Consider the following 26,348-nt stretch of genomic DNA (forward strand, 5'->3'; position numbering starts at 1 on the left):
GCCTGTCCAGCATCTATAAAAAGGCACAAGTCAGGAGTGTGATGGAATACTTGCTCCAATTGCCTGAAAGGTTGTAGCTCCAACCACACAAGAAGCTTGACACAAACCAGGACAAAGCAGCACACTAGATTGGCACCCCCATCCACCACCAACAGTGGCAGCAGTGTACCATCTGCAAGATTCACTACAGCAAATCACACCAACAGCACCTTCTAAACCCATATCTACTAGCTAGAAGGAAAAGGGTAGTAAACACATGGGACCACCTGCAAGTTTCCCTCCAAGTCACATCCTCACCAAAAGTACAGCTGTGGTCAGGTAGATGAGAAAACATTGAAGTTTGTCCATTGTAAGTGAAAAAAATGTATTGTTACATCCAGGTGAGAAAGGTGTCTAGGGGTCTTTTACTGTCTTCACCTGGTCTTATTTGAATAGGGTTTGATTTTTAAACACCGTTTTGAGCTCCCTTTGGTAAATCCTTGTTCATTGCTTTCCATTTATAAGGCAAAGAAATGAGCACACCAGGTTCTCTTAGGTTTAAAGTAAAATTTATTAAAAACTTAAACTCTAATTCAGTTAACACCTACAGATGTACAACACCCTCACGCTGGAATGCACCGGTGATACACATGCAAATAGGAAAGAAAAAGTTATAAAAAGTAGAGGTTTGAGGCAATAAGAGGAGTTTCTTGTTTACTGTGCTTCGAGTTCACTGTAGTCCCTTTGTAGGTAGCCTTGTTTTCCATTGGGGCCAGTATTATTCTTAAAACTTGTTCACTGTAGGAGACTTTTCTCTTGGGGTTCATGTGGCTTCAGTTCTGAAAGAATGACAGGAGGGAGGTCTTTCCAGTACAGGAGCAAAGAGCTTTTTCAGTTTTGAAACTATGGCAAGTTCAAATTCACAAAACCCCAGTCATGTGACTAAACTGTGACCAGAGGTTTGTGTATTCAGCCATCTTAGCAGTTACCTTGGAATGCTAGCCCCCCCACCTTCAACATTTGGTAGTCAAGTCCATTGTGGATTAAATTGGAACAGGGAGTGGCCCCTTTGTTCCAATGCAAAAAAAGTCTCTGGTGAGGGGCCTGGCAATTCCTTGCGTTAGGCCCTCTTTTCTTCCCAGCAGCAATTTCAAGTTTTAATGTTCATGGTGAAATAATGCGTGCCTCATTCTTGGCAGGTGGAAGCCTGCATGTTTAACCAACTTGAAAAATTTTAGTTCCTAGTTCCAAGTTCCCAGCTAGATTTTCTTAAAGGCAAATCAAGCTTTGAAGTTAGAAGCTTCAAGGGGAAAAAAGGGAAAGTACAGAATATGGAGAATTCTGATCTTGATCTATTTGAAGTGCTTACAAACCAAAAGTAATACTGGAGGCAAGAGCTACATGCACACTGTAAATGCAAAAGCATGGCAAGCTACACTTGAAATCAGGCTACTTAATGTAGATTGTGTCCATCAAAAAAGTGAATGATGCTTTCTGCTTGAAATTCATTGACCAAGACCTCAAAACCCCACACATCAACAGCAACTAGACCTTAGTCTGTTCCTGATCTTTCAAAGAATCAGAACAGGAACATGATTGGAAAAAAGATCAAGAGTGTCAAGGTTTGCTTCAATACTTTACAAGTTTGGCTTTTTGCATCCAAAAACCAATTCTTGAAGCCAATAATTGAAATGGCCAACTGTTCCCCACCACCCCCACTCCCCTCCACATTATCTCAATTCATTAAAATTGGGTTCTGTTACTAAACTGCATATTTCTTTGAGCCAATATACAATACATTTCATATAATGCACAAAATTTGGCTTTGATGAATCAGGGATGGGAAGGATGGTAGAGAGTTGGATCCATGATTTTAATTAACTGGTCACATTTTGATGTGATATCAAATACCAGGTTCAAAGTAATTAAAAGGCTTCATTGCTGTGTTAAGTTTAAATTAAGTCAAGACAACACCCATTATGCAAGCCAACTTATAGGCCAATTTTATATGCCAGCAGCCCAACTGATCATTTTGAACTTGCTCTATTGCCAATTGCTGCTATAGTATGCTAATGATTCCAATCCTTAAATTTCAGGGGCCAAGTTACAAAAGGGTACTTCTGGGTTTCAAAACATGACATCAACCCACAGCTTCTTGCCACACTGCTTGCTCATTATCTTGTTGGAATACAGCACTGGACCCTAATAGAAGACTGCCACATGCAACCTGATTCAAGAGTCCAAAATAAGCAATTTCAATGGCTACTACACTCCAGGAGCAGTGAGTAGAGTTAATTTCAAATAGGAAATGAAAGCTCTTTGAAAATACTGAAGTCAGAATTTTTTTTAAACTGTGCCTTCTACATTCTCTGGACATCCCAGACTTAGTACTTCTCAAGTACAGTTACTTAGAAAGAAAATGGCCACTAAATTAATCAACTAAATAGGTCAGTTTTGGTGCGGTTAGGAAGAGAGCTCCCTGCTGCTCTTCCAATAAATGGTGATCTTGTCTACCTGAAGTTAAGAAAAGATCCAACAGAAAATACCTCAGACAATGCAGTCACTCAGTACTGCAAAGTGCAAGTCTAAAATATGCTTTTTAAAATGAAACTAAACTCAATTTAACTGTTTGGTACTGCTAATCCACATTAAGAGGAAGAACTTGGCAGTCATTCAAAATGCATTCCTGCAGTTTGGCCAACAACCAGTATGTGCTATAAAAGGGGTAGACAGTCAAAAATCTAGATTTTGTCTCGCAACTGAACAGGAGCAAAAAGCTTACTGAAATTAAATTAACATCCATAAGTTTGAACAATTTGTCAGCATTTTCTTATGGACTTTATTTGAAAATATTCCAACTTCACAGGAGAATCAGTCTTAGTGTTTGATAGACTGAAAAAGTGTATTGAGACTTGGCCATCAGGAAGGCTTTAGTACAAAAACATTAAGTGAACAAAATTTTATGAAACTTCCTTAAACCACCATACTGATGTACTACAACAGACATAGGTACAGATGCAGTATATAAAGTAGATATGGGCTTATTAGTTTGGAAGGGGAAAAAGGGAGACTATACAGCAGTGTCTCAATTGAACTTTGCAACTCAGTCTGAAGGAATATTCCAGAAACTTTCATAAAGGAAAAATGTCAAGTTCATGTTGGCTACGGATGGCCTCAAATTAAGTGTTGAGTCTTACCATCTATATGCCATGCACTTTTCAAAAACCAAGACATCTTGCCAAATATGGATAATCTTCAGCTAGATTTTCTTAATTTATAAAGCACATGCATTATAAAAATATTTTTAACTGAAGCATCTGGTAAAATTTAGAAATGCTGCACTTATACCACATGTTCATCTGACAGTAATTTCTGCCAAGTGTAACATCTGGCACAAAGAACAAAGATTACATCAGCACATTTCTTTACTCAAAATAAGGCTTCAGAATGAATGTTAAGCAAAAAAGTGTTATACAAAGCCAAAATAAAGTAGCCAGCTCTAATCCTGAATGCAGATCTTTCTTGCTTCTGATCTGCACCTGAGATGAAGTACTTTCAGAAACATCAATAAGCAGAAAGACGTACTGAGGATTAGCCAAAACCAGCAATTTCAATTGGTATGGAAGGATTGCCCGGACAGATCAGTGTTTTAGTCCATTCACACTGTTTGTGCATGTTTCACTTTTGCTGGTGTGTAGTTTTTGTCTATGATTTCCTCTTGCAGGAACATATGAAGACACCGTTCATTCTGTGCCAATGGATGCCCAGCAACTCTGAAATGTAAAGAATATCAAAGTGACCTAATTGGCTATCACTATTTTCCAGTGAACAATTCAACCATTTAGTGCTAGAAATCAGTTTTAAAATTTGAAAAGAAACCTGGAATATCAACTGTAAGCAAATGCAGCTAGAAATTAGACTGTTCAAATTACAATATAGACATGGTTCAGTTCAAAGCAGTGTACATGGAAGCTAGTGAACCCCAATGCCTAGGTTCTAAAAGAAATTGTGGGAAGATAAACCATACCCATTTTATTAGTACCTGACCGCTGTTGGAAGGAACCATGCGTGGTATTAAATTACGAGAAAATGAGAATGAAGAGAAGCAAAATGATAAACTACAGCAGGGCAGGCTACAGCCCTTTTCTTCCCTTCCAAACCCCTCTAACCAAAACAAAGTCAAGGTGGTGAAGTCCACATCAGTACATCACCATTAAAAAAAAAAAGAGCACATACAAGTTCACATCTTTCATATCCTTGTGGCTGCAAGAACGCTGGGTTCATGTAGCTGACAAGATGCCAAGAAATTAACTCCCTCACTAACTCTACAAAACACCTACCTGGGGTTTAAACACCCACTTATACCTCAGGTGATGCCCAAGTTGGTCTGCCAGTCTTCCATCACTATTTGATTGAAGTTTACTTCAACTGGGATACTCAAGCTACTAAATGACTGAATCTCTTGCCAAATAAACAAAATAATTCAACTTCAATTTTTAATCATTGCTTAGATATGATTTAGTTACAAATGGTCTAGCAATTTGAAGAGGTTATAAACAATTCTGTGCATCACCATAATTTATCAACTGGATTGCTGATTTTCAAATCTACCAACTAGCAATATTAAATTGGTATGAACAGCATTAGCTTTCCAGTGTTTGTGTATGGTTAGCAATGCCCAGAATTTATGATATCCATATAGTCAAGTGGTTGAGTTGATCACTTGCCTCTCCTTGGAGAACAACCTGCTTTCAGGACATCAAGATGAACTTCTTGGTTGAAGTGTTATCCATCCCTCACCTTCCTTCCCAAAGCTTAATTCCCCATTTATCTGCACCAGTTGTCTTAAAGCTCATCTTTCCAACTACCAACTTAAATGACTTCACTGTTTGAGACTGGCTGGTATAGCTGTACAAAATCAGACTACTATATCTTTCTCCTTTTGAAAATACACTTGGCACTTGTCCAAAAGGTACCTAATCACATATGATAGGAAAAATGACAACAGTAGGCACCAAGGAAGTTAGGAAGCCTAACTAGACCTGCAGAGAGATTATCCCAAACATCCCCATATACCTTAAGGCTGGAGTGGTCAGTGTCAGGAGGGTGCACACAGACATCAAATCACCCATGAAGTTCTCATGAACTTAAGTCCATGAAGCATGGATACTCTACTTCCACCCTAATTTCAAACCTCAAAAAAAAAGTGACCAAGTCCAAGTGCATATTCAATAGGAGAAGGGTATAGAAGTCTTATTTGTACAGCTATACCAGCCAGTTGCAGGCAAGACAGACATGGCCAGGCCATCACACCCAATAGCTACCCCCAACCATATGTCCTTGCAGCTGGTTCCATGAGTAAAGAATGTTTGGGCAAATATACCTAATGGTTTTTAAAATTTAGTTTGTCCCTTCAATTCTCCATTATTTCAATGGATGCCATTTGTGACCTTGGACATCTTTTCAGGCAATTTAACAATGTGCAAGACATTTTCCCTACAGGTCTGCCTGTCTCCTGGAATGTGACAGGGCCATTTTTCAGTCTGCTGCTTCAAGTGCCCCCAACCTGGACCTTCATTGCACAGGATCCATTTGCTTTCTAACCTCAATTTCCAAATTCTTCAATTTTAGCATGGGGCAAAGATTCTGCTTTTTAAATTTATTCTAGTGTTCTACTTGCATTTTCTTAAACATTAATAAAAAAAATTACCAGAGAGATCAAAGAATGCTTCACATGCACAAGTCTTGGTAGACAACCAATCTCTTAGCCCTATACTGCTCAGGCAGTAGCGACCATGCAACAAGTCTGCCCTCTCCCAACTAGTAACAATATGCACCTTTGATAATAAAAGCCTTTGCCTAAGTTTTTAGTCAAGTGAAAAATCTAGGAATTGAGGTAACAGAATTGATGCTAAAATAATCAAACACTCAGCATAAACTTCCAGGAAGCAGTTAGAAACTTATGAAAATCCAATCTTAAATATTTTGTTATTTCATTAATGAGAGCCTGCATTTTAGGAGTGAGCCCATGTAAAATAGAAGTTAGAACATTGGATGTACTCACTCAAAATTACCCTTTTGTTCCCCCGCCTGCCAACCACCACCAAACCCCCCCCCCCCCAGCCAAATCTTGAATGATTTAGTGGTATGGGTTCTTATATCTCATTACATGCTCACACAAATTAACATGCTTTCACTCCTCAATTTGTCAGGCTTTATTATTCAAAACAATAGCCATGCCACATTTACACATGAAATAGATGGCAACAGCAATCTGAAATAATTGCAGGTATAACATTGTTCACTTTAAATGAAGACCACCTTAGACCAAAAATAAGTACGTGAGTGGGAAAAAAAGCACGACTTTTTAAAAGGAAAACAATTTTAATAGCAATTTACATAAATTATGCATAGAAAACAATAAATTTAAAACTCAGCTAGACCCCTTTGCACCCTCAGCCTCCTATTGGAATCATTCTGAAAGTAATTATAAAAAAATTATCCTGCATGAGTAAAACACTGCATGTCAATGTTATTTTCCATTCTTAACTTGTACAATGTGTTTCTGGACTGCTGCTTTCCATCATTTTAGTACCAAAGACGACAAACTTAAACCCAGTTTCTAAAAATTGAAAAAGCAAGTGACGTCAAAATTTTCCATTGATATTTACTACACATGAAGTGCAAAAGCCATTGAAAGAGGGAAGCTTTACTCACTTATTAATAAATTGTTCAAGTCCTTGTCGTCTTTCTTCTATAAAACTGTCATCGAAGATTCCATCATCTCCTCTAAAAGGCAGCTGACGAAAGAGTGCTTTGCCAGGTAATGGTGGCACCACAACCTAAGGAAAAAACTTTGAAATCACGAAGAGTACACACGTGCATTGTGCAAACCAGTAGCCAGAGAAATTAGAGAAGTGAGTATTCGAGTCTATTTTGTCATGGAGCAGTAATTTCTTTAGGCAAGGCAAGGTAATGCTGCAAAATCTTTGGTTTCCTCACTTTTGCTTCAGCAATGGGCAATTGCTTAGCACATTTTTGCTGCAAGCAAGATTGATCATAAATGGCTAATCACTATTGTTTACTCATGTCTTGGAAGTCCAGTCAGATTAACTATGCATTATGAATGTTTGAAGTATTAAGGATTGTGCTACACAAGTCACAATGCGGTAATGCTTAACCATACTGGGCAAGATAAAGCTGTTTCATGATTAGCATAGGAGACGAAGTAACAAGAAATAGTTATACTAACCACTAGGAAATATTTGAACTGACCTTTGATCAGTGGAGTGATATGACTGGATGTTATTCTCCCAAATTAGAGATGAAACTATTTATCCATTTGTGAGGAGTAAAATAAAAAGACTGAAGTATGATGCCAGACAGCACAACGCTATTTAGAAATAGTATGGCAGCAGATTCATGGAGTGGAGTGGTTCATTGCAGCAGCTCACCACCACCTTCTCAAGGGCAATTAGGGATGGACAATAAATGCTGGCCTGGCCAGCAACACCCATATCCCATGAAATGAATTTAAAAAAAATTAGCTAATCCATGCACACTAATTAACTAAGGCAGTGTTGTACTTGCCCAATGTTGCACATTACAAATGGTTGAAGTTGATCAAGGAATAAAATTGTGAAAATCCTGTTCCGCTGTGCCAGAAACAAATAGTTACAAGTGAATTTGGTCAACGCTCAGGTTGAAGACAGGTGGAAACTAAAACATTTAATGTTCAGTAAATTTAGTTTGAAATGGATTTGAATTTGTTAAAAACCTTTAATTCAAAAAGCAGAGAAGGGGAAGAAAAAGGCAATAGTGGAAGTGGATATTATACAAACTACTGAATTTGAATTTAGTGGGGATATTTGAACAAAGTCAAACCAAGAGTAACTTTATAGATGTCAGGGAAACCCCCATCTGCCAAATGGGACATACTAATTTCATTGGTTGGAAACTTACCTTAGTTACTGAAACATCTGACAAGTTAACATTTAAAAAAAAAACTAGCAACTAAGATGGCCACTACAATTTACATTTGAAACACCAGGAGATTGGACTGGAGACAAGAGTCTAACAGAAGCTCAGTCAGGACAATGGCTTGCCTGAAGTGACTGAATTACCTAGAATGGCTTGATCAGCTCAGCCATTCCCATCCACGAACTTTTGAAAGAGGCAACCCTCCTCCAAGTGTGGATGGGGACCCTGGGGCATGTAGCACCTTGAATTTCAGAAAATTCAAGAAAAAACCTCCTTGGAAACAAAAGGGGATTGACAGACCCATGTGACTGCTGGCTCATCTCAGGAAACTAAATGTTTGTGACAGACAAGCAGTAACTGAGGGTATAGCAGCAAAGACAGCAGCTACTCTCCAGACACCTTGCTCGCCCTAGAAAATATCAAAGAACCAGCTACAACTGGGGGGCCCCTCCAAGCCTACTACAGCCAATTAGGGGAAGAGAATCAATTATCAATTCTGCCTTCAGGAACTGGAACAAAGCAAGCCAACTACAGTGCACTTTGACCAGTGAGGACTTCAAGACTTACAGCTTGAGATTTCCAGACTGCATTCAAGTTCCATTTATTCTGGACTCTAATCAAACCAAATCAGTTTCCCCCTAATCTATTTGCATGTAATTGGGTGAATGTGGTGTATTTTTTTTTTTAAATACCTTTGAAGTAGTGTTAAAGTACAAAACTTAACTCATTTAAACTCAGGAAAACTGGTCCAATTGGCTCCATGTAATCACATTAGAGGAAAGATACAACACTCAAGCAGTAAGCATAACCACTTAAAAACCCACCATGTTGCAGTCAAAGAAAGGGTGGGAGGGAATCCCGAGACCCACTCCCCCAGCCATAACAGAAGTATACCAATATGGGCACTTACAGGACACCTTGCTAAATAAAGCACCATACCATGGTGTTTATTCAATTATAAATTATAACTGTCTTCAACCTGAATATTTTCATGTAGACAAGCAACTGTACTCAAGTATATAACTAGAGTAAGTGATTTAGACAATATAGGAGGTATGATCAGTAAGTTCACAGATGACATGAAAATTGGATGTCGTAAATAGAGAGGAGGAAAGCCTTATATTACAGGATTATGGACGGGCTGGTAAGATAGGCAGAGCAGTGGCAAATGGAATTTAATCCTGAGGAGTGAGGTGCATTTTGGGAGGACTAACAAGGCAAGGGAATTTACAACAGATGGTAGGAACTTAGGGAGTACAGAGGGACATTGGTGTACTTGTCCATAGATCACTAAAGGCAGCAGCACAGGTAGATAAAGGTGGTTAGGAAGGCCTATGGGATACTTGCCTTTATTAGCTGAGGCATAGAATATAAGAGCAGGGAGGTTATGATGGAGCTGTATAAAATGCTGGTTAGGTCACAGTTGGAGTACTGTGTACAGTTCTGGACACACTATAGGAAGGATGTGATTGCACTAGAGGGGGCAGAGGAGATTCACCTGGATGTTGCCTGGGCTGGAGCATTTCAGCTATGAAAACAGACTGGATAGGTTAGGGTTAATTTTCCTTAGAGCAGCAAAGGGACTGAATTGAGCTACACAAAATTATGAGGGGCATAGATAGGAAGAAACTTTTTCCTTCAGCTGAAGTGTCAACTACAGGGCATAGATTTAAGGTAAGGTACAGGAAGTTTAGGGGAGATTTGAGGAAGGAATTTTTCACCCAGAGGGTGGTTGGAATCTGGAACACTGCTTGAAGGGGTGGTAGAGGCAGGAACTCAACTTTTTAGTATTTAGATGAGCACTTGAAATGCCATAGCATACAAGTCTACGGGCCAAGTGCTGGAAAATGGATTAGAATAGATAGGAATTAGAATTGATGGCCGGCACTGACAGTGGGCCAAGGGGCCCGTTTCTGTGCTGTATAACTATGAAGTTCAATTTAGCAATTCTTGGCTCAATTTTGGAAGGGACTGGCTAGAAACTTCCAGGAAGTAGTCTCACTGCTTAGCTGAGGCACAGATTTTGAATATAGAAGTGTTCAAGGGCTCCTGAAATAAGCTTTACATACATGCCTACCTCCTTCTCACAATCATTTCCAATCCAAGTAGACCTGCGCATGCACAGATTTCTGCTGAGCCTAGAGAATCTCAATTGTAGCCAGGCAGTATATAAAATACCAGTAATGATCAGGAGCTACACCTTGTTAATAGACTAGCTGGGAAAATGGCACCACCTGACTACAGAGCACTTCACTTTCCTTACTCACTAATTCAAAATGTTAAGCTTAATTTGTGGTTTTATGCTTCTCCAAAACACCACTTGCATAGGCACAGCAAACCTCCACCCAGTGGATTCCACTTTAAATCTGAAATTAGTTGCTGGCTAAGTAGCAATTTAAATTACTGTTTTATACAAGGAGACAGTTGTACTTAGGTTCAACATTAGCACGAGATATAATTTAGCAGAGTAGAAGTGAGGAACAACCCTTGATAGTTCTGTTGAGAAATCTCAGTTTCACTAGTTTAAAAATTAGTGTTAGATGAACAAAAACAAGATGTAGCTTGACGAAAATGTACTATTTTAAGTGACAAGTCCAAATAAAACCAGCTGTAGTACAAAGCTATTTATGAGGCCTTAAATTGTTATTGGGCATAAATGTATACACCATCCTTGGGAGTATGGGGCTTGAACTAAAAATTAAGTCAGGTTGGAGGACCAAGTACACTAAATTGATAATTCAACTGTTGACCTGAACAGCACAAGGTTGCTCTATACCAAAATTCAGAGAAACTGAAACTTTACCTTACTTTCCCTTTCAAGTTCATTTCTCAACCACTCAAAGTCACTATATCTTCTTCTGACAGAGGATTCCTTCAGCTTGAATATCGGGAGATTAGTCTGCAAAAAAATAAAAGATCCACATTATGGTAACAGTGCAATGAAAATGCCCGTTATAGTGTGCTTATTGCAAAAGGCTAAGTATCTTTGACAGCATTTTAAAAAGCAGTTAGCCATGTACATGTAAAAATAGTTACCAGTGAGTACCTTGGAAGATGCATAGTGTTTTTAAATTTCATATCAGATGTAGTCACTTTAGTTTCAAGGAAATGTAACATTTCGCTTTCCATTCTAGATTTAGAATGTGAGATCTGAGAGATTACATGGACAAGAGGTCGAATTCAAAATAAGAGCTAAATCTCAGTATTCCTTTTAGACATTTTCTTGCACCTTCAGCTTGAAGCTAATTTGTGACTCGCCTTGCCGGAAGTACAAGTAAACAGTACAGCAATAACAGCATATTGGGACCTTAGTGAACTGATGAATCTGTCAAGAACATGCTATTCCAAGTGAGGAATTTTAATTTTAATGTAAGTTTCCAACTGAAATGAAAAATGCTGGAATCCTATAGTTAACCTTTGAAAAACTGGCAGCCATGATGGCCATGCCTGCAGTTGCCTCAGCCTTAAGCCCTAGGACACACACCCTCACTCTTCTCACTCCTTAAAACCTACCTCTTGACCAAGCTTTCGGTCATCTGACCCAACATCTCTAGGTAACTGTCATTTAGAATGCTCCTGTGAAGTACCTTGGGATGTTTTACGACACGAAAAGGAGTATATAAATTGTTGATTTGCAGCATTTTAACTCAGCCAATGCTTCAACTTTTCAGAATGCTTATTTGGTGGGGGAACATTTACCCAAGTATTGCAGACCATTGATAAAAACCATATGCCAAGCCATTAAAACAAAAATCAGTTACAAATTATTCACCAAGCCATGGAAGTTAATCAAAAACTGATCCAAGAAACTTAAACCATCAAGATAGAACAGTCAAAAAAGATGTAACATTTGATCAAGAGAAAGTACAGCTTAACATTTCCGAAGAATACAACTGAACCAGATACAATTACTAAAGTTGTACTGTTTCAATGGTTCCTATAATTAACAATTTGGTTGAGCATTTGATCTGATTGCTTCAACAGCTTGGAGCTTTTTCACCTGAAACAAAGTTACTGCAATACTGTGTGCCCCAGAAACGAATAGTGAGCAAATTAGCAATTTAACACATTTAACCAATTTACTGTCAATTGTCCAAAAGTCAGCTCTGACCAGAAGGACCTGCTATATTCATGAGGTAGAGACAGCAGCTTTCTTAAAAGGTAATAAAACACTCCCATTTAAGACAGCAAGCAGTTAATTTGCACTTACTGGACTCTGGATTAAAGCGATCCAATTTCACCCACTAGATTTCTACCTGAACTTGCCCTTCCTCACCTTAACACACCATTGGGTCTTTGAGAGTCTTAATACATTGAACAAAACCTTTACAACACTGATTATGTAAAAAAATGGGACTCTGCATTTAAAATACCCTCTCAAATTACAAAGAGATTAGCTTCCATTTTATTTGGTGTAAAGATCAACCTGGCTAAAAAGCCTATATTGAGTTTTTTTTACCTGTGGGCACGGAAGTCTATAATAAAAGTTAATCCCTGGAACAGATTATCGTTACAGGTACAATGTTTGACTGGAAAGGATAATCCATATTAATTTGCCTTGAAAATTTCCTTTTTGAACTTCCGACACCCCTCATTCTTTGTTCACCCGACAGGAAAAAGCTGAAGACATCTAGTCTATTGTAAAGTGCAATAGCTTCACTGGTGCTCTAGCTTTATGGCACTAATCTTTAGCTGACCTAGCTTTTTAAAAATGCCATTTTAGAAATCTAACATTCAGGGCCCCTGATGGGTGAGCAACAAAGAAAAGAATGTCTCCAGTTCAATCCTTATTATATGCTGATCTGAAAAAGATAGCCAGCATGGCAATTACAGTTGCTGAAAGTGGCCATTTAGTTAGAAAGCAAACAAATCTATTTCCACTATATCTAGAAAACACTGCTAGAAAATGTGCACAGGAGCCTTTGCGCAGGAATAGAGTAGTGTATAGTCCAGCCTGATTCCCAAGTGAATAGTTATTGAAGTTAATTTGTGTGACAGACTGGAAAGAGAAGGGCACCCATGAAAATATACCAAGCATCTAGAAAAACCCAAATGCAATGGTTGGCATCCAATAGTAAACACATTAAACAGGGTTTACTATTCTAATTTCTAGACTACTTCTGTACAGGATTTGATGCCTCTCCATTTGCTGGAATTCATTCAACACTTCTCAAACCAATTAGAGAAACATGGTCTGTCAAATACATGCAATTGCAAGTCATAAAGTACAAAGGTAGAATCAAATGAGATAAATAAATGCACAACTTGAGCCTTGACTCAATAGATCTTAAAAGTTATAGTTTGAGACATTATTGAACATATGGATAAAGATCTGAAAGAGTATAAAAAGTCCTGATGCAGGTTTCCTGCTCTCCTAAACGTACACCAAGATTAAGTTAGCCATTTACCACAAAATGTGAATAGCTCACTATCTCTTGCCCAATTTGAAAAAAGTGGACCAATTCTATGCCAGTTCATTTGCCAAGAGTTTCCAGTTTAAAGCAGAATTGCAATCTGGGTGCAAACTGCAAAATTAGCTCACTGGAGCGCAAAGTAAATTTTTTTGCTGAAGTTGCTCTTCCATGAAACAAGACAGTTTTAACATGTATTTTCTTATACTTCAAAATTAGTCTATATATTGAGTGGTAATCTGGTGCAGCAGTGTTAATATAGCTGAAAATGGCTTCAAAAAGCAAGCACTTCAACCACAAGTAACCCATTTAAACAAATAACCTTACAGAACCATAAAAAAAAGTTAAGCCGTAAGGCATTTATTAGTGCCCTTGTGCTCAAGTTTTACTTCAAAGAGCTTCTTCAAACAGCCCACAATCTGATCCTGTGAAAAAGGAATAGTGGCAACTCAAATGTTTACTTCAATTTAAATACCCAAAGTGCTGGAAATACTCAGCAGGTCTGGCAGCATTGGTGGAGAAGCAGAATTAGCATTTCAGGTCAGTGACCTTTCATCAGAACAGGTCACAGACCTGAAATGTTAATTCTGCTTCTTTCCACTGATGATGCCAGATCTGCTGAGTATTTCCAGCACTGTTTTTACTTCAGGATTTCTAGCATCCACAGTATTTTGCTGTTATTTAAATTGATGGACTAGTTGAGGGGGGCTGGCTGCCAGTGCCATTTTATTAAAAAATACAATATTGTAGGAACTCTGCTGACAATTCCTTGATCTAGTGTTGGTTTGGTAGACATTTCCTTTACATGGAAATGTTGGGCAGTTCAAGCTACCCAGAAGGAACTTAGAAAGCAAAAAGCACAACCAGCAGCACAATATTCAACTTGCATAAATTAAGCATGCTCAGAGTTACAAATTTGAAGCCTGATGAATTACAACTTGAAAATATACAAATTTAACCATACTATCTCCAGGCTATGCTGTCAAAGCTGGATGTCATCTCTACACAGCAATCTTATTCACCTGCCTGAGGAAGGATCAGTCTCAGCTACACAGCATTCAAAAGTTTGATTTTTAATGCGAGCAAACTAAATCGGTCAAAGCAAGACAAGACTTGTGTTTCTCAGCTTTGTCCAAAACATTAACATTCACCATAATCTTCCCAACCTAGTTTACTATATTGTTAGAAACAAGAGGTACAGATGAGGGGTAACATGCTACACCCCAACAATTTGCTGTCCAAAGTACAAGAAAAAAAATCACTGAAAAATACTGGGCACAATAGGGACTTGAGTTAACTCTCGCTTGAAGTGGCTTTTTGGCAAGAAAAGTTACCTTTCAGACCAAACCTGAAGAGCACCTCTTATTGCTTCCAAGATGGAAACTCTATTGAAGGAGGAGCTAAACCCATGTCTCAGAGCAATCCAAATCAATAGCAGTAACTTTTATGATCAAGAGGAAGTGAACATAAACTCAAAACAGCAGTGCACAGCAGCACAAGAAAAGATGGGTCCAAACCAAAATAAAAAAAAAAAAACTTTTCAGCAATGTCCTTCAGGAACAAAGTTATATCAGAAAGGACTGATTAAGAGGCGATGAAGTCCAAATATAAAATTTTCAAGAAAAGTGACAATGATGCAGTGCCCAGCAGCTCAAGTATTCTGGACAAAGTAGCCAGTAGAACATAGGCCATTCAGCCTCAAGCCTGCTCTGCCATTCAACGGATTATGGCTGATCTACCTTAATGCCATTTTCCTGCACTACTCAATCCCTTGATTACGAATATGTAGAAAATCTGTCTTCACTGACTGCCTCCACTGACTTCTGGGTTAGAGAATTCCAAAGATTCACCACCCAAGAAATGCCTCTTCAGTCCTAAATTTTCTACCCCTTATTCAGAGATAGTGTCCCCTGCTTCTAGAACCCCCCCACCACTACAGCCAGGGTAACATCCTTTCTGTATCTACCCTGTTAATTTCGTATGCTTCAATAATATCACCATTCTTCTAGACTCTAGAAAATACAGGCCATTTCCTCAGGACAATCCCACCATCCCAGGGATTACCTCTGTTGCACTCCCTCTGGCGAATATATCCTTTAGATAAAGAGACCAAAACTACACAATACTTGGGTGCAGTCCCAAAGTTCAACACAAACACAGCAAGACTGCTTTACTTTTGCAAAAAGGCCAAAGTGCCTTTAGTCTTCCCAATTGCTTGCTGCACCTGCACATTGGCCTTCAGTGGCTGATGAACAAGGACACCCAGGTCCCGTTGGAAATCACATCCCAATCTCACCATTTAAGAAACACTCAGCATCTGTTTTTCCTATAGAGTGGAAAACTTGACATTTTTCCCCACATATTTTATCTGCCATGTTCTTGCCCCATCAGCTTGTCTAAATCCCCTTGAAGCCTCTGAATCCTTCTCAACTCACATTCCCACCTAAAAGTTTGGTGGCATCAACAAACTTGGAAGTTTATATTGGATCCCCACATCACAATCTACATCAATATTTGGAATAGCTAGGCACCCCCCCCCCCCCCCCCCCCAGAGCACTGATCCTTGTGGTACCCCACTAAATCACAACTTGTCAACTAGAGACTGACCTGTTGATTCCTACTGTTTTGTCTTAACCAATTCTCAATCCAGGCTACTACATTACCCCTGATCTAGAGTTCTAAATTTGCTTACCAACCTCCTGTGTGGGACTCGATCAAAAGTCTTCTAAACACCCAAATATACCACATCCACTGGTTCTCCTTTATCTATGCTGCAAGTAACACTCAAAATTAACAGGTTTGTCAAACCTGATTTCCCTTTCATAAATCCATGTTGGCTCTGCCCAATCATATTTTCCAAGTGCCCAGTTAGCATATTTGATAATAGGCAAGATGCTAGAATCTGACTTCAAACAGGTCTGTAATTCGGTTTTCTTTCACTGCCTTCTTAAATAGCAGGGTTACATTTGCTACCTTCTAATCTGCAGGAACCATTCCAGAATCTATAGAATTTTGCTAGATAGATACCAATGCATCCACCATCTCTACAGTCACCTCCTTCAAAACACTGGAATGTAGGTCAGTATATAAAATATCCACCTCAATTATACTCAATTAGACTTCACTGTATATATGAATGTAGCCTTCATTTATTACAAATTATCTTGTGCTAAGTATTATGCAGGCTTTGAAGCTAGGGACAGCATCAAATATGCGTGGTCAACAGCTTCAGAACAGGGAAATTTTTTTTTTTTTTTTTGCAGAGCAGTACTTGGAGGGAAGTGTTTAAACAGATGAATTTTTCCAATGAACATGAGATATTGGGGTTGCCTCAGTGCCCTCTAAATAGGGGCACAACTAAACTATATTAGAATCAATCACAATTCCCAATGGTACATTCTAAACCTAAAGTGGTTATAAGACTAATGCTATTTACTGCCCATGCAGGAAAGTCAGCTTGGTTTGGTGGTGGGAAGAGGAAAGTCAAACAAAAAAAGACAGCATCAATAAAAGCACTGAAAGCAAGAAACATCCTATAGTACTTCAGAGGATGAGCACATGTGGCCTTCATCTGATGGAAATTAATGAGTTTCTTGCGCTTACTGTGCATGGTACCCCAATGGCCGAGGAAAAAAGCATTACAGCAGTGTTGCCCTGCCCTGAACCAGGCATTGGCCTTCAAATACAAGTTTGGTTCTAAAAGTGCAGTGAAGAAAACCTGGGATTAACAAGTCCTTACTTCAAGGTTTAGTGAAGAGGTGGAGGAGTGCTGTGAAACATCTCATGCAAAAGCTCAGGAGTGCATGGGCTAAAGTATTAAAAAAAAGGTACTGCAGAGATTTGCTAAAGCTTTAGAATGCCTTTCAAGTACTGAACAGCTACAGATCTCATGTCTGCAGTAAAATGCATCTGGAGTGCAATAGACATACAGCAGAAACTCCCACTTGTAGCAATGGGCCTGGGCTGAACCTATAGCAGGAACTCAAATGTTCATTTAAGGCATTACTAAAGTGTTTTCCATAGGTTTTTGTATTAACTTCAGATTCAGCCAAGATTTGAAAATGGAGACAGACATTTGGCTATCTGTCCCTCCAAAATTGCAATGTTTTAAGCCTCAGATGCTGTATTTAAAAATGGTACATGAAAATGTTCAGAAAAGTGTACACAAAAACTTAAGAAAAAAAGTTTGTGCACATAGTCCAGTCAATACACTTAAACCATTGCATACTTCAATAGTTGCTTCACTTCATCTCTACTATAGTGATATACTAGATAAACAAATGCACAAGTGTTTCTTCCCTTTCATCCACAAAAAGCTTCAATTGAAGTGAACACTTATTTTTGCATTTTGTACAACAGCTTAGTTTGAGCCACTTCAATATTCCATATCTGCACTTGGATAAAAGTTTCAGCTTTTTCAATAGGCACTCCAAGAAAGTGCTATTTTCATAGTCTATGGTACTGCCTTGGATTAAGTGGTAACCTTCCAAACCTGAAACAAGTGGAACTGTTGTATCACAGTAGCACAAGTACAAAAGCTCTTGAACTATAGGACAAATTTTTGTCCATCAAATTCAATACACAGGTGAAAGCTTGATCTTACGGACATGGTTCATTACTCAGTATGCAAGATCTCTAGAAATGGCAACATTTGACAACAGAAATGGCCTGCTTATAAAAGGCACCGTGAAGTTAGTGCCAGTTATCACAGAAATTTGTATGCTACCAAAGGAAAAAAAAAATCAAAGTTGTTCCAGTAAAACTTTTGCCCTAGTTTTTAAAAAAAAAATTATGCTGCATCAGATGCACTGTCGAGCAGAATCAAAGTAGTTAGTAACTTAATTTCCACTGTGCCGGGAATGCATTTCTGTAGGAAATACTAGTTTAGCAGTTTAAATTTAATAGAAGTTTTAATTTTACTGTTAACAAAAAGAGCTGATTAATCTCAAGTAAAAAAGAATTGCTGGAAATCTGAAACAGGGAAAAACACTGGAAATCCTCAAGTCAGGCAGCATCTGAGGAAAGGCAAGAATAATTAACATTTCAGAATAGAAACAGAAAAATAGGAGGCGGCCATTTGGCCCTTCGAGCCTGCTCCACCATTCATTATGACCAAGGCTGATCATCCAACTCAGTAACCTGTTCCCACTTTCGCCCCATATCCTTTGATCCCTTTAAACCCAAGAGCTATATCCAATGCCTTCTTGAAAAGATACATGTTTTGGCCTCAACTGCTTTCTGTAGTAGTGACTTCCACAAGCACACCACTCTCTGGGTGAAGTAATTTCTCCTCATCTCATTCTTGAAAGTTAAAGATACAGGGTAAACCCATGACCCCTGGTTCTGGACTCCCCCATCTGGAACATCCTTCCTACATCTACCGTCAAGTTCTGTTAAAATTTTATAGGTTTTTAATGAGATCCCCCCTCACTCTTCTGAACGCCAGCAAATATAATCCTAACCGAATCAATCTCCTCATTTGTCAGCCCTGCAATCCCAGGAATCAGTCTGGTAAACCTTTGCTGCACTCCCTTTATAGCAATATCCTTCCTCAGATGAGACCAAAACAGCACACAATATTCCAGGTGTAGCCTCACCAAGGCCCTGTATAGTTACAGCAAGATACCCCTGCTCCTGTACTCTAATCCTCTCGCTATAAAGGCCAATATACCATTTGCCCTTTTTACCTGCTGCACCTACATGCTTACCTTCAGTGACTGGTGTACAAGAACACTTAGATCTTCTGGCATATTCCCCTCAGTTTATAGCCATGCATATAATAATCTGCCTTCCTGTTTTCGCTACCAAAGTGAATAACCTCACATTTATCCACATCATACTGGCCTGGACAACGCATGTCAGCCAAGAGCGACATCTCAATTCATTCCATCTTCGCTGCCTCTGGAGAATACTTGGCATCAGGTGGCAGGACCGTATCTCCAACACACAAGTCCTCAAGGCAGCCAACATCCCCAGCTTATACACACTACTGAGTCAGCGGCGCTTGAGATGGCTTGGCCATGTGAGCCGCATGGAAGATGGCAGGATCCCCAAAGACACATTGTACAGAGAGCTCGCCACTGGTATCAGACCCATCGGCCGTCCATATCTCCGCTTTAAAGAAGTCTGCAAACACGACATGAAGTCCTGCGACATTGATCACAAGTTGTGGGAGTCAGTTGCCAGCGTTCGCCAGAGCTGGCGAACAGCCATAAAGGCAGGGCTAAAGTGTGGCGAGTCGAAGAGACTTAGCAGTTGGAAGGAAAAAAGACAGAGGCGCAAGGGAACAGCCAACTGTAACAGCCCCGACAATCAAATTTTTCTGCAGAACCTGTGGAAGAGCCTGTCACTCTAGAATTGGCCTTTATAGCCACTCCAGGCGCTGCTCCACACACCACTGACCACCTCCAGGCACTTACCCATTGTCTCTCGAGATAAGGAGGCCAAAGGAAAGACTGCATCTGCCATGCATTTGCCTACTCAACTTGACCAAATCACCGAGGCCTCTCTGCATCTTCCTCAAAACTCACCCTCCCACGTGTCATCTCCAAATTTGAAGATATTACATTTTAGTTCCCTCATCTAAATCATTAATATATATTGTGAATAGCTGGCGTCCTAGCACCGATCCCTGCGGTACCCCACTGGTCACTGCCTGCCATTTGGCAAAATGGCTGTTTATTCACAAGGTTTCTTCTCTGCCAATTTTCTATCCATTGCAATACACTACCCCCAATCCCATGCGCTTTAAATTTTAAACACTAATCTCTTATGTGGGACTTTGTCGAAAGCCTTCTGAAAGTCCAAATTAACCACATCCACTGGCTCCCCCTCATCAACTTTACTAATTACATCCTCAAAGAATTCTGGTAGATTTGTCAAGCAGGATTTCCCTTTTGTAAATCCATGCTGACTGTCCGATTCTACCACAGTTTTGGCAGACAAGGGGACTGCTGGGCAAGTAAACCTATATATTCGGGCAGTGGCTAAACCAGAAACACTACATGTGTAGTGTCTGCCACCCATCCTCCTCCTCTAACCAAGAAAAAAAAAAAGACTTGTGTGGAGGGTTTGGTAAAGTAAGGTTTTCCTTTTTTTAAATCTCTTGTCAATTTAGTGTGGAGGGGATGGAAGCTCAGGCAGTTGCATGCTCCTCTTGTAGGATGTGGGAGGTGAGGGTCATCACTTGTGTCCCTGCTGACTTCACCTGAGAGAAAGGGCAGCAGTGGTTAGCACTGCAGCCTCACAGCTCCAGTGACCCAGGTTCAATTCTGGGTACTGCCTGTGTGGAGTTTGCAAGTTCTCCGTGTCAGTGTGGGTTTTCTCCGGGTGCTCTGGTTTCCTCCCACATGCCAAAGACGTGCTGGTTGATAGGTTAATTGGCCATTATAAATTGTCCCTAGTATAGGTAGGTGGTAGGGAAATATAGGGACAGGTGGGGACGTGGTAAGAATATGGAATTAGTGTAGGATTAGTATAAATGGGTGGTTGATGGTCAGCACAGACTCGGTGGGCCAAAGGGCCTGTTTCAGTGCTGTATCTCAAGAAAAAGTGCACCCAACTCTAGCTCCTCGCAGACCGCATTAAGGAACTGGAGCTGGATGAATTTTGGATCATTCAGGATGCTGAGTGGGTGATAGCGAGCAGTTATAGGGAAGTAGTGACACCTAAGTTACAGGATAAAGGTAGCTGGGTGACCCTCAGGGGAGGGAAAGGGAATAGGCGCAGTGCAGGGATCCCGTGGCCATTCCCCTCAATAATACGTATACTGTTTTGGATACGGTTGAGGGGGGGGGGGAAAAAAAAAAAAAAGACGACCTACCAGAGGAAAGCCACAGTGGCCAGGTCTCTGGCACTGAGCCTGGCTCAGAGGCTCAGAACGGAAGGGGGGGAAGAATAGGAGAGCAATAGCGAGTGATAGGAGATTCAATGGTTAGAGGAACAGACAGGAGATTCTGTGGTTGCGAACGAGACTCCCGGATGGTATGTTGCCTCCCAGGTGCCAGGGTCAGGGATGTCTCGGATCGAGTCCACAGGATTCTTAAGGGGGAGGGGGAGCAGCCAGAGGTCATGGTACATATCGGTACCAATGACATAGCTAGGAAAAGGGATGAGGACCTGAAAAGCGAATATAGGGAGTTAGGTTAGAAGCTGAAAGGCAGGACGAGCATAGTAGTAATCTCAGGATTGTTACCGATGCCACGTGGTAGTGAGGCTAGAAACAGGGAGCAAGTGCAGCTGAACACGTGGCTACAGAACTGGTGTAGGAGGGAGGGATTCAGATATGTGGATCATTGGGATACCTTCTGGGGAAGGTGGGACCTGTACAAGAAGGACAGGTTGCATCTGAACTTGAGGGGCACCAATATCCTGGGTGGGAGGCTTGCTAGAGCTCTTTGGGAGGGTTTAAACTAGTTTGGCAGGGGGATGGGAACCAGAGTCACAGATCAGTGGATGGGGTAGCTGTTGAACAGGCAGATACTGAGTGCAGAGAGTCTGTGAGAAAGGTTAGACAGTTGACAGGGCAAAGTTGCAGCCAGTATGATGGGTTGAAGTGTGTCTATTTTAATGCAAGTGGTGCAGTGGTGAGCACCACAGCCTCACAGCTCCAGCGACCCAGGTTCAATTCTGGGTACTGTGGAGTTTGCAGGTTCTCCCGGTGTCTGCGTGGGTTTTCTCCAGGTGCTCTGGTTTCCTCCCATAAGCCAAAAGACTTGCAGGTTGGTAGGTAAATTGGCCATTACAAATTGCCCCTAGTATAGGTAGGTGGTAGGGAAATATAGGGACAGGTGGGGATGTGGTAGGAATATGGAATTAGTGTAGGATTAGTATAAATGGGTGGTTGGTCAGCACAAACTTGGTGGGCCGAAAGGCCAGTTTCAGTGCTGTATCTCTAAATAAATAAAAAAATAAAAATGTGTCAGGAATAAGGGTGATGAACTTAGAGCATGGATCAGTACTTGGAGCTACGATGTTGTGGCTATTAGAGACATGGATATCACAGGGGCAGGAATGCATGTTGGATGTTCTGGGGTTCAGATGTTTCAAAAGGAATAGGGAGGGAGGTAAAAGAGGTGGGGGAGTGGCATTGCTAATCAGGGATAGTATCACAGCTGCAGAAAGGGAGGTCATCGAGGAGGGTTTGACTGAGTCATTATGGGTGGAAGTCAGAAACAGGAAAGGAGCAGTCACTTTATTGGGAGTTTTCTATAGACCCCCCAATAGCAACAGAGACACAGAGGAACAGATTGGGAGGCAGATTTTGAAAAGGTGCAGAAGTAACAGGGTTGTTGTCATGGGTGACTTCAACTTCCCTAATATGGATTGGAACCTCCTTCGTGCAAATAGTTTGGATGGAGCAGTTTTTGTCAGGTGTCCAGGAAGGTTTCCTGACTCAATATGTAAATAGGCCGACTGGAGGGGAGACTATGTTGGACTTGGTGCTTGGCAACGAACCAGGCCAGGTGGCAGATCTCAGTGGGAGAGCATTTCGGTGATAGTGATCACAACTCCCTGACCTTTACTATAGTCATGGAGAGGGATAGGAGCAGACGGGATGGGAAAATATTTAATTGGGGGAGGGGGAATTACAATGCTATTAGGCAGGAACTGGGGAGCATAAATTGGGAACAGATGTTCAGGGAAATACACGACAGAAATGTGGAGGTTGTTTAGGGAGCACTTGCTGCGACTGCTGGATAGGTTTGTCCCAATGAGGCAGGGAAGGGATGGTAGGGTGAAGGAACCTTGGATGACAAGAGATGTGGAACAGCTAGTCAAGAGGAAGAAGGAAGCTTACTTAAGGTTGAGGAAGCAAGGATCAGACAGGGATCTAGAGGGTTATAAGGTAGCCAGGAAGGAACTGAAGAATGGACTTAGGAGAGCTAGAAGGGGATATGAAAAAGTCTAGGCAGGTAGGATTAAGGAAAATCCCAAGGCGTTCTACACGTGAGGAACAAGAGGATGGCCAGAGTGAGGGTAGGGCCGATCAGGGATAGTGGAGGGAACTTGTGCCTGGAGTCAGAGGTCCTAAATGAATACTTTGCTTCAGTATTCACTAATGAGAGGGACCTGGTTGTTTGAGGACAGCGTGGAAAAGGCTGATATGCTCAAACAGGTTGAGGTTAAGAAGGAGGATGTGCTGGAAATTTTGAATGATGAGGACAGATAAGTCCCTGGGGCCAGACGGGATATACCCAAGGATATTACAGGAAGCAAGAGATTGCTGCACCTTTGGCGATGATCTTTGTGCCTTCACTGTCCACTGGAATAGTACCGGATGATTGGAGGGTGGCAAATGTTGTTCCCTTGTTCAAGAAAGGAATAGGGATAACCCTGGGAATTATAGACCAGTCAGTCTTACGTCGGTAGTGGGCAAATTATTGGAGAGGATTCTGAGACAGGATTTATGATTTGTCTCTAATCAAACCACGCTTTTCCAGTCAGCATGGCTTTGTAAGGGGCAGGTCATGCCTCAAGCCTTATTGAATTCTTTGAAGATGTGACAAAACACTGATGAAGGAAGAGCAGTGGATGTGGTGTATATGGATTTTAGCAAGGCATTTGATAAGGTTCCCCATGGTAGGCTCATTCATAAAGTAAGGAGGCATGGGATTCAGGGAAAGTTAGCTGTCTGGATACAAAATTGGCAAGCCCATAGAAGTCAGAGGGTGGTAGTAGATGGAAAGTATTCAGCATGGAGCTCGGTGACCAATGGTTTTCCGCAGGGATCTGTTCTGGGACCTCTGCTCTTTGTGATATTTATAAATGACTTGGATGAGGAAGTGGAAGGCTGGGTTAGCAAGTTTGCCGATGACACGAAGGTTGCTGGAGCTGTGGATAATGTGGAAGGCTGTTGTAGGTTGCAACAGGACATTGACAGGATGCAGAGCTGGGCTGAGAAGTGGCAGATGGAGTTCAACCTGGAAAAGTATGAAGTGATTCATTTTGGAAGGTTGAATTTGAATGCAGAATACAGGCTTAAAAAGACAGGATTCTTGGTAGTGTGTAGGAACACAGGGATGTTGGGGTCCATGTCCATATATCGCTCAAAGTTGCCACCCAAGTTGATAGGGTTGTTAAGGCAGCGTATGGTGTGTTGGCTTTCATTAACAGGAGGATTGAGTTTAAAAGCCGCGACGTTATGCTGCAGCTCTATAAGGCCCTGGTTCGACCACACTTGGAATATTGTGTTCAGTTCTGGTCGCCTCATTATAGGAAGGATGTGGAAGCTTTAGAGAGGGTGCAGAGGAGATTTACCAGGATGCTGCCTGGACTGGAGGGCATGTCCTACGAAGAAAGATTGAGGGAGCTAGGACTTTTCTCATTGGAGTGAAGAAGGATGAGAGGTGACTTGATAGAAGGGTACAAGATGATGAGAGGCATAGATAGAGTGGATAGTCAGAGACTTTTTCCCCAGGGTGGAAAGGGCTATCACCAGGGGGCATAATTTTAAGGTGATTGGAGGAAGGTTTCGGGGAGATGTCGGAGGTAGGTTCTTTAGAGTGGTGGGTGTGTGGAATGCGCTGCCAGCAGTGGTAGAAGCAGATACATTAGGGGAATTTAAGCGACTCTTGGATAGGTACATGGATGATAGTACAATGAAGGGTAGGTAGTTAGTTTGATCTTAGAGTAGCTTGAAGGTTTGGCACATCGTGGGCTGAAGGATGTTCTCTGTTCTCCAAGTGCTCCGCTATAAAATCTTGGATAACTACCATCAGGCTGACTGGTCTATAATTCCGTTTTCTCGCTACCTTCCTTTTTAAAATAGTAGGGTTACATTAACTACCCTCCAATCTGTAGGAACTGTTAGAATCTATAGAAGCTTGGAAGACGACATCCAATGCATCCACTATTTCTACAGCCACTTCCTAAAGTACTCTGGGATTAGATTATCAGGCCGTGGGGATTTATCAGCCTTCAATCCCAATTTCCAACTCCATTGCTCCACTACTGATTTCCTTTAGTTCCTCCCCCTCACTAAACCCCATGTTCCCCAACATTGCTGGTATGATGCGTCCTCCTTTGTGAAGAGGAAAAGAGGCATTTAGTTGGTCAGCCATTTCTTTGTTCCCCATAATAAATTCCCCTGTTTGACTGTAAGGGATCTACATTTATCAATTTCTCTCTTCACATACCTATAGAAACTTTTAGTCAATTTTTATCTTCCCCGCAAGCTTGCTCATACTGTATTTTCCCCTACCTAGTCAATCCCTTGGCCCTCCTTTGCTCAACTCTAAACTGCTCAGGTCGGTATCTTCTGGCAAATTTGTATGCCTCTTCCTTGGATCTAATGTTTCCTCTAATTTCCCTTGCAAGCCATGGTTTGGCTACCTTTCCAGTTTTACTTCTGCACCAGATAGGAACAATTGTTGCAGTTCATCCATGCGCCCTTTGAAAGTTTGCCTTTGCCTATCCACCGTCATCCCTTTTATTAACGTTTCCCAAAGCATAGCCAACTCGCACCTCATACCTTCATAGTTTCTTTTATTAAAAATCAGGACCCTAGTCTCAACTACATCACTCTCCATCTTGAAGAACTCCATCATATTATGGTAGCTCATCCCCAAGGGGTCTCAACTAAATTGTCAATTATTCCTCTCATTACACAATACCCAGTCTAGGATGGCCTGTTCTCTAGTTGGTTCCTCAACATTTTGGTCCAGAAAACCATCCCCTATACACTCCATAAATTCCTCCTCTGTTGAGATTTGCCCAACTTAGATGCAGATTAAAGTCACCCATAATTAGAGATGTTCCTTTATCACACGTCTCTAACTTCCTGTTTAATGCCATTCCCATCATTACAGTTTGGGGATCTATCGACAACCCCCACCAATGCTTTTTACCCCTTAGTGTTTCTCAGCTCTACCCAGATTCCATAGTCAGCCAATATCCTTCACTATTACATTAATTTCCTCTTTAACCAGCAATGCAACTCCACCTTTCTTTTGTCTGTCCTTCCAGAATACCCCAGAT

The 26,348-nt window shown here is 40.9% G+C and overlaps 1 protein-coding gene across 1 annotated transcript in view; it reads right to left on the minus strand.

Annotated features, from left to right (window-relative positions):
- Positions 1-539: 539 nt before the first annotated feature.
- snx3 (sorting nexin 3) overlaps positions 540-26,348 on the minus strand; it is a 61,796-nt gene continuing 35,987 nt past the window's right edge. Inside the window, exons 2-4 of the mRNA XM_068027165.1 lie at positions 10,763-10,858; positions 6,697-6,821; positions 540-3,752 (exon numbers count right to left, since the gene is read on the minus strand). Coding sequence (XP_067883266.1) covers positions 3,638-3,752; positions 6,697-6,821; positions 10,763-10,858 — 336 coding nt within the window. The 3' untranslated portion in view covers positions 540-3,637. The remainder of the gene's footprint in view (positions 3,753-6,696; positions 6,822-10,762; positions 10,859-26,348) is intronic.

Source organism: Heterodontus francisci, chromosome 3, assembly GCF_036365525.1.
Source record: "Heterodontus francisci isolate sHetFra1 chromosome 3, sHetFra1.hap1, whole genome shotgun sequence".
NCBI classification, from domain to species: Eukaryota; Metazoa; Chordata; class Chondrichthyes; order Heterodontiformes; family Heterodontidae; genus Heterodontus; species Heterodontus francisci.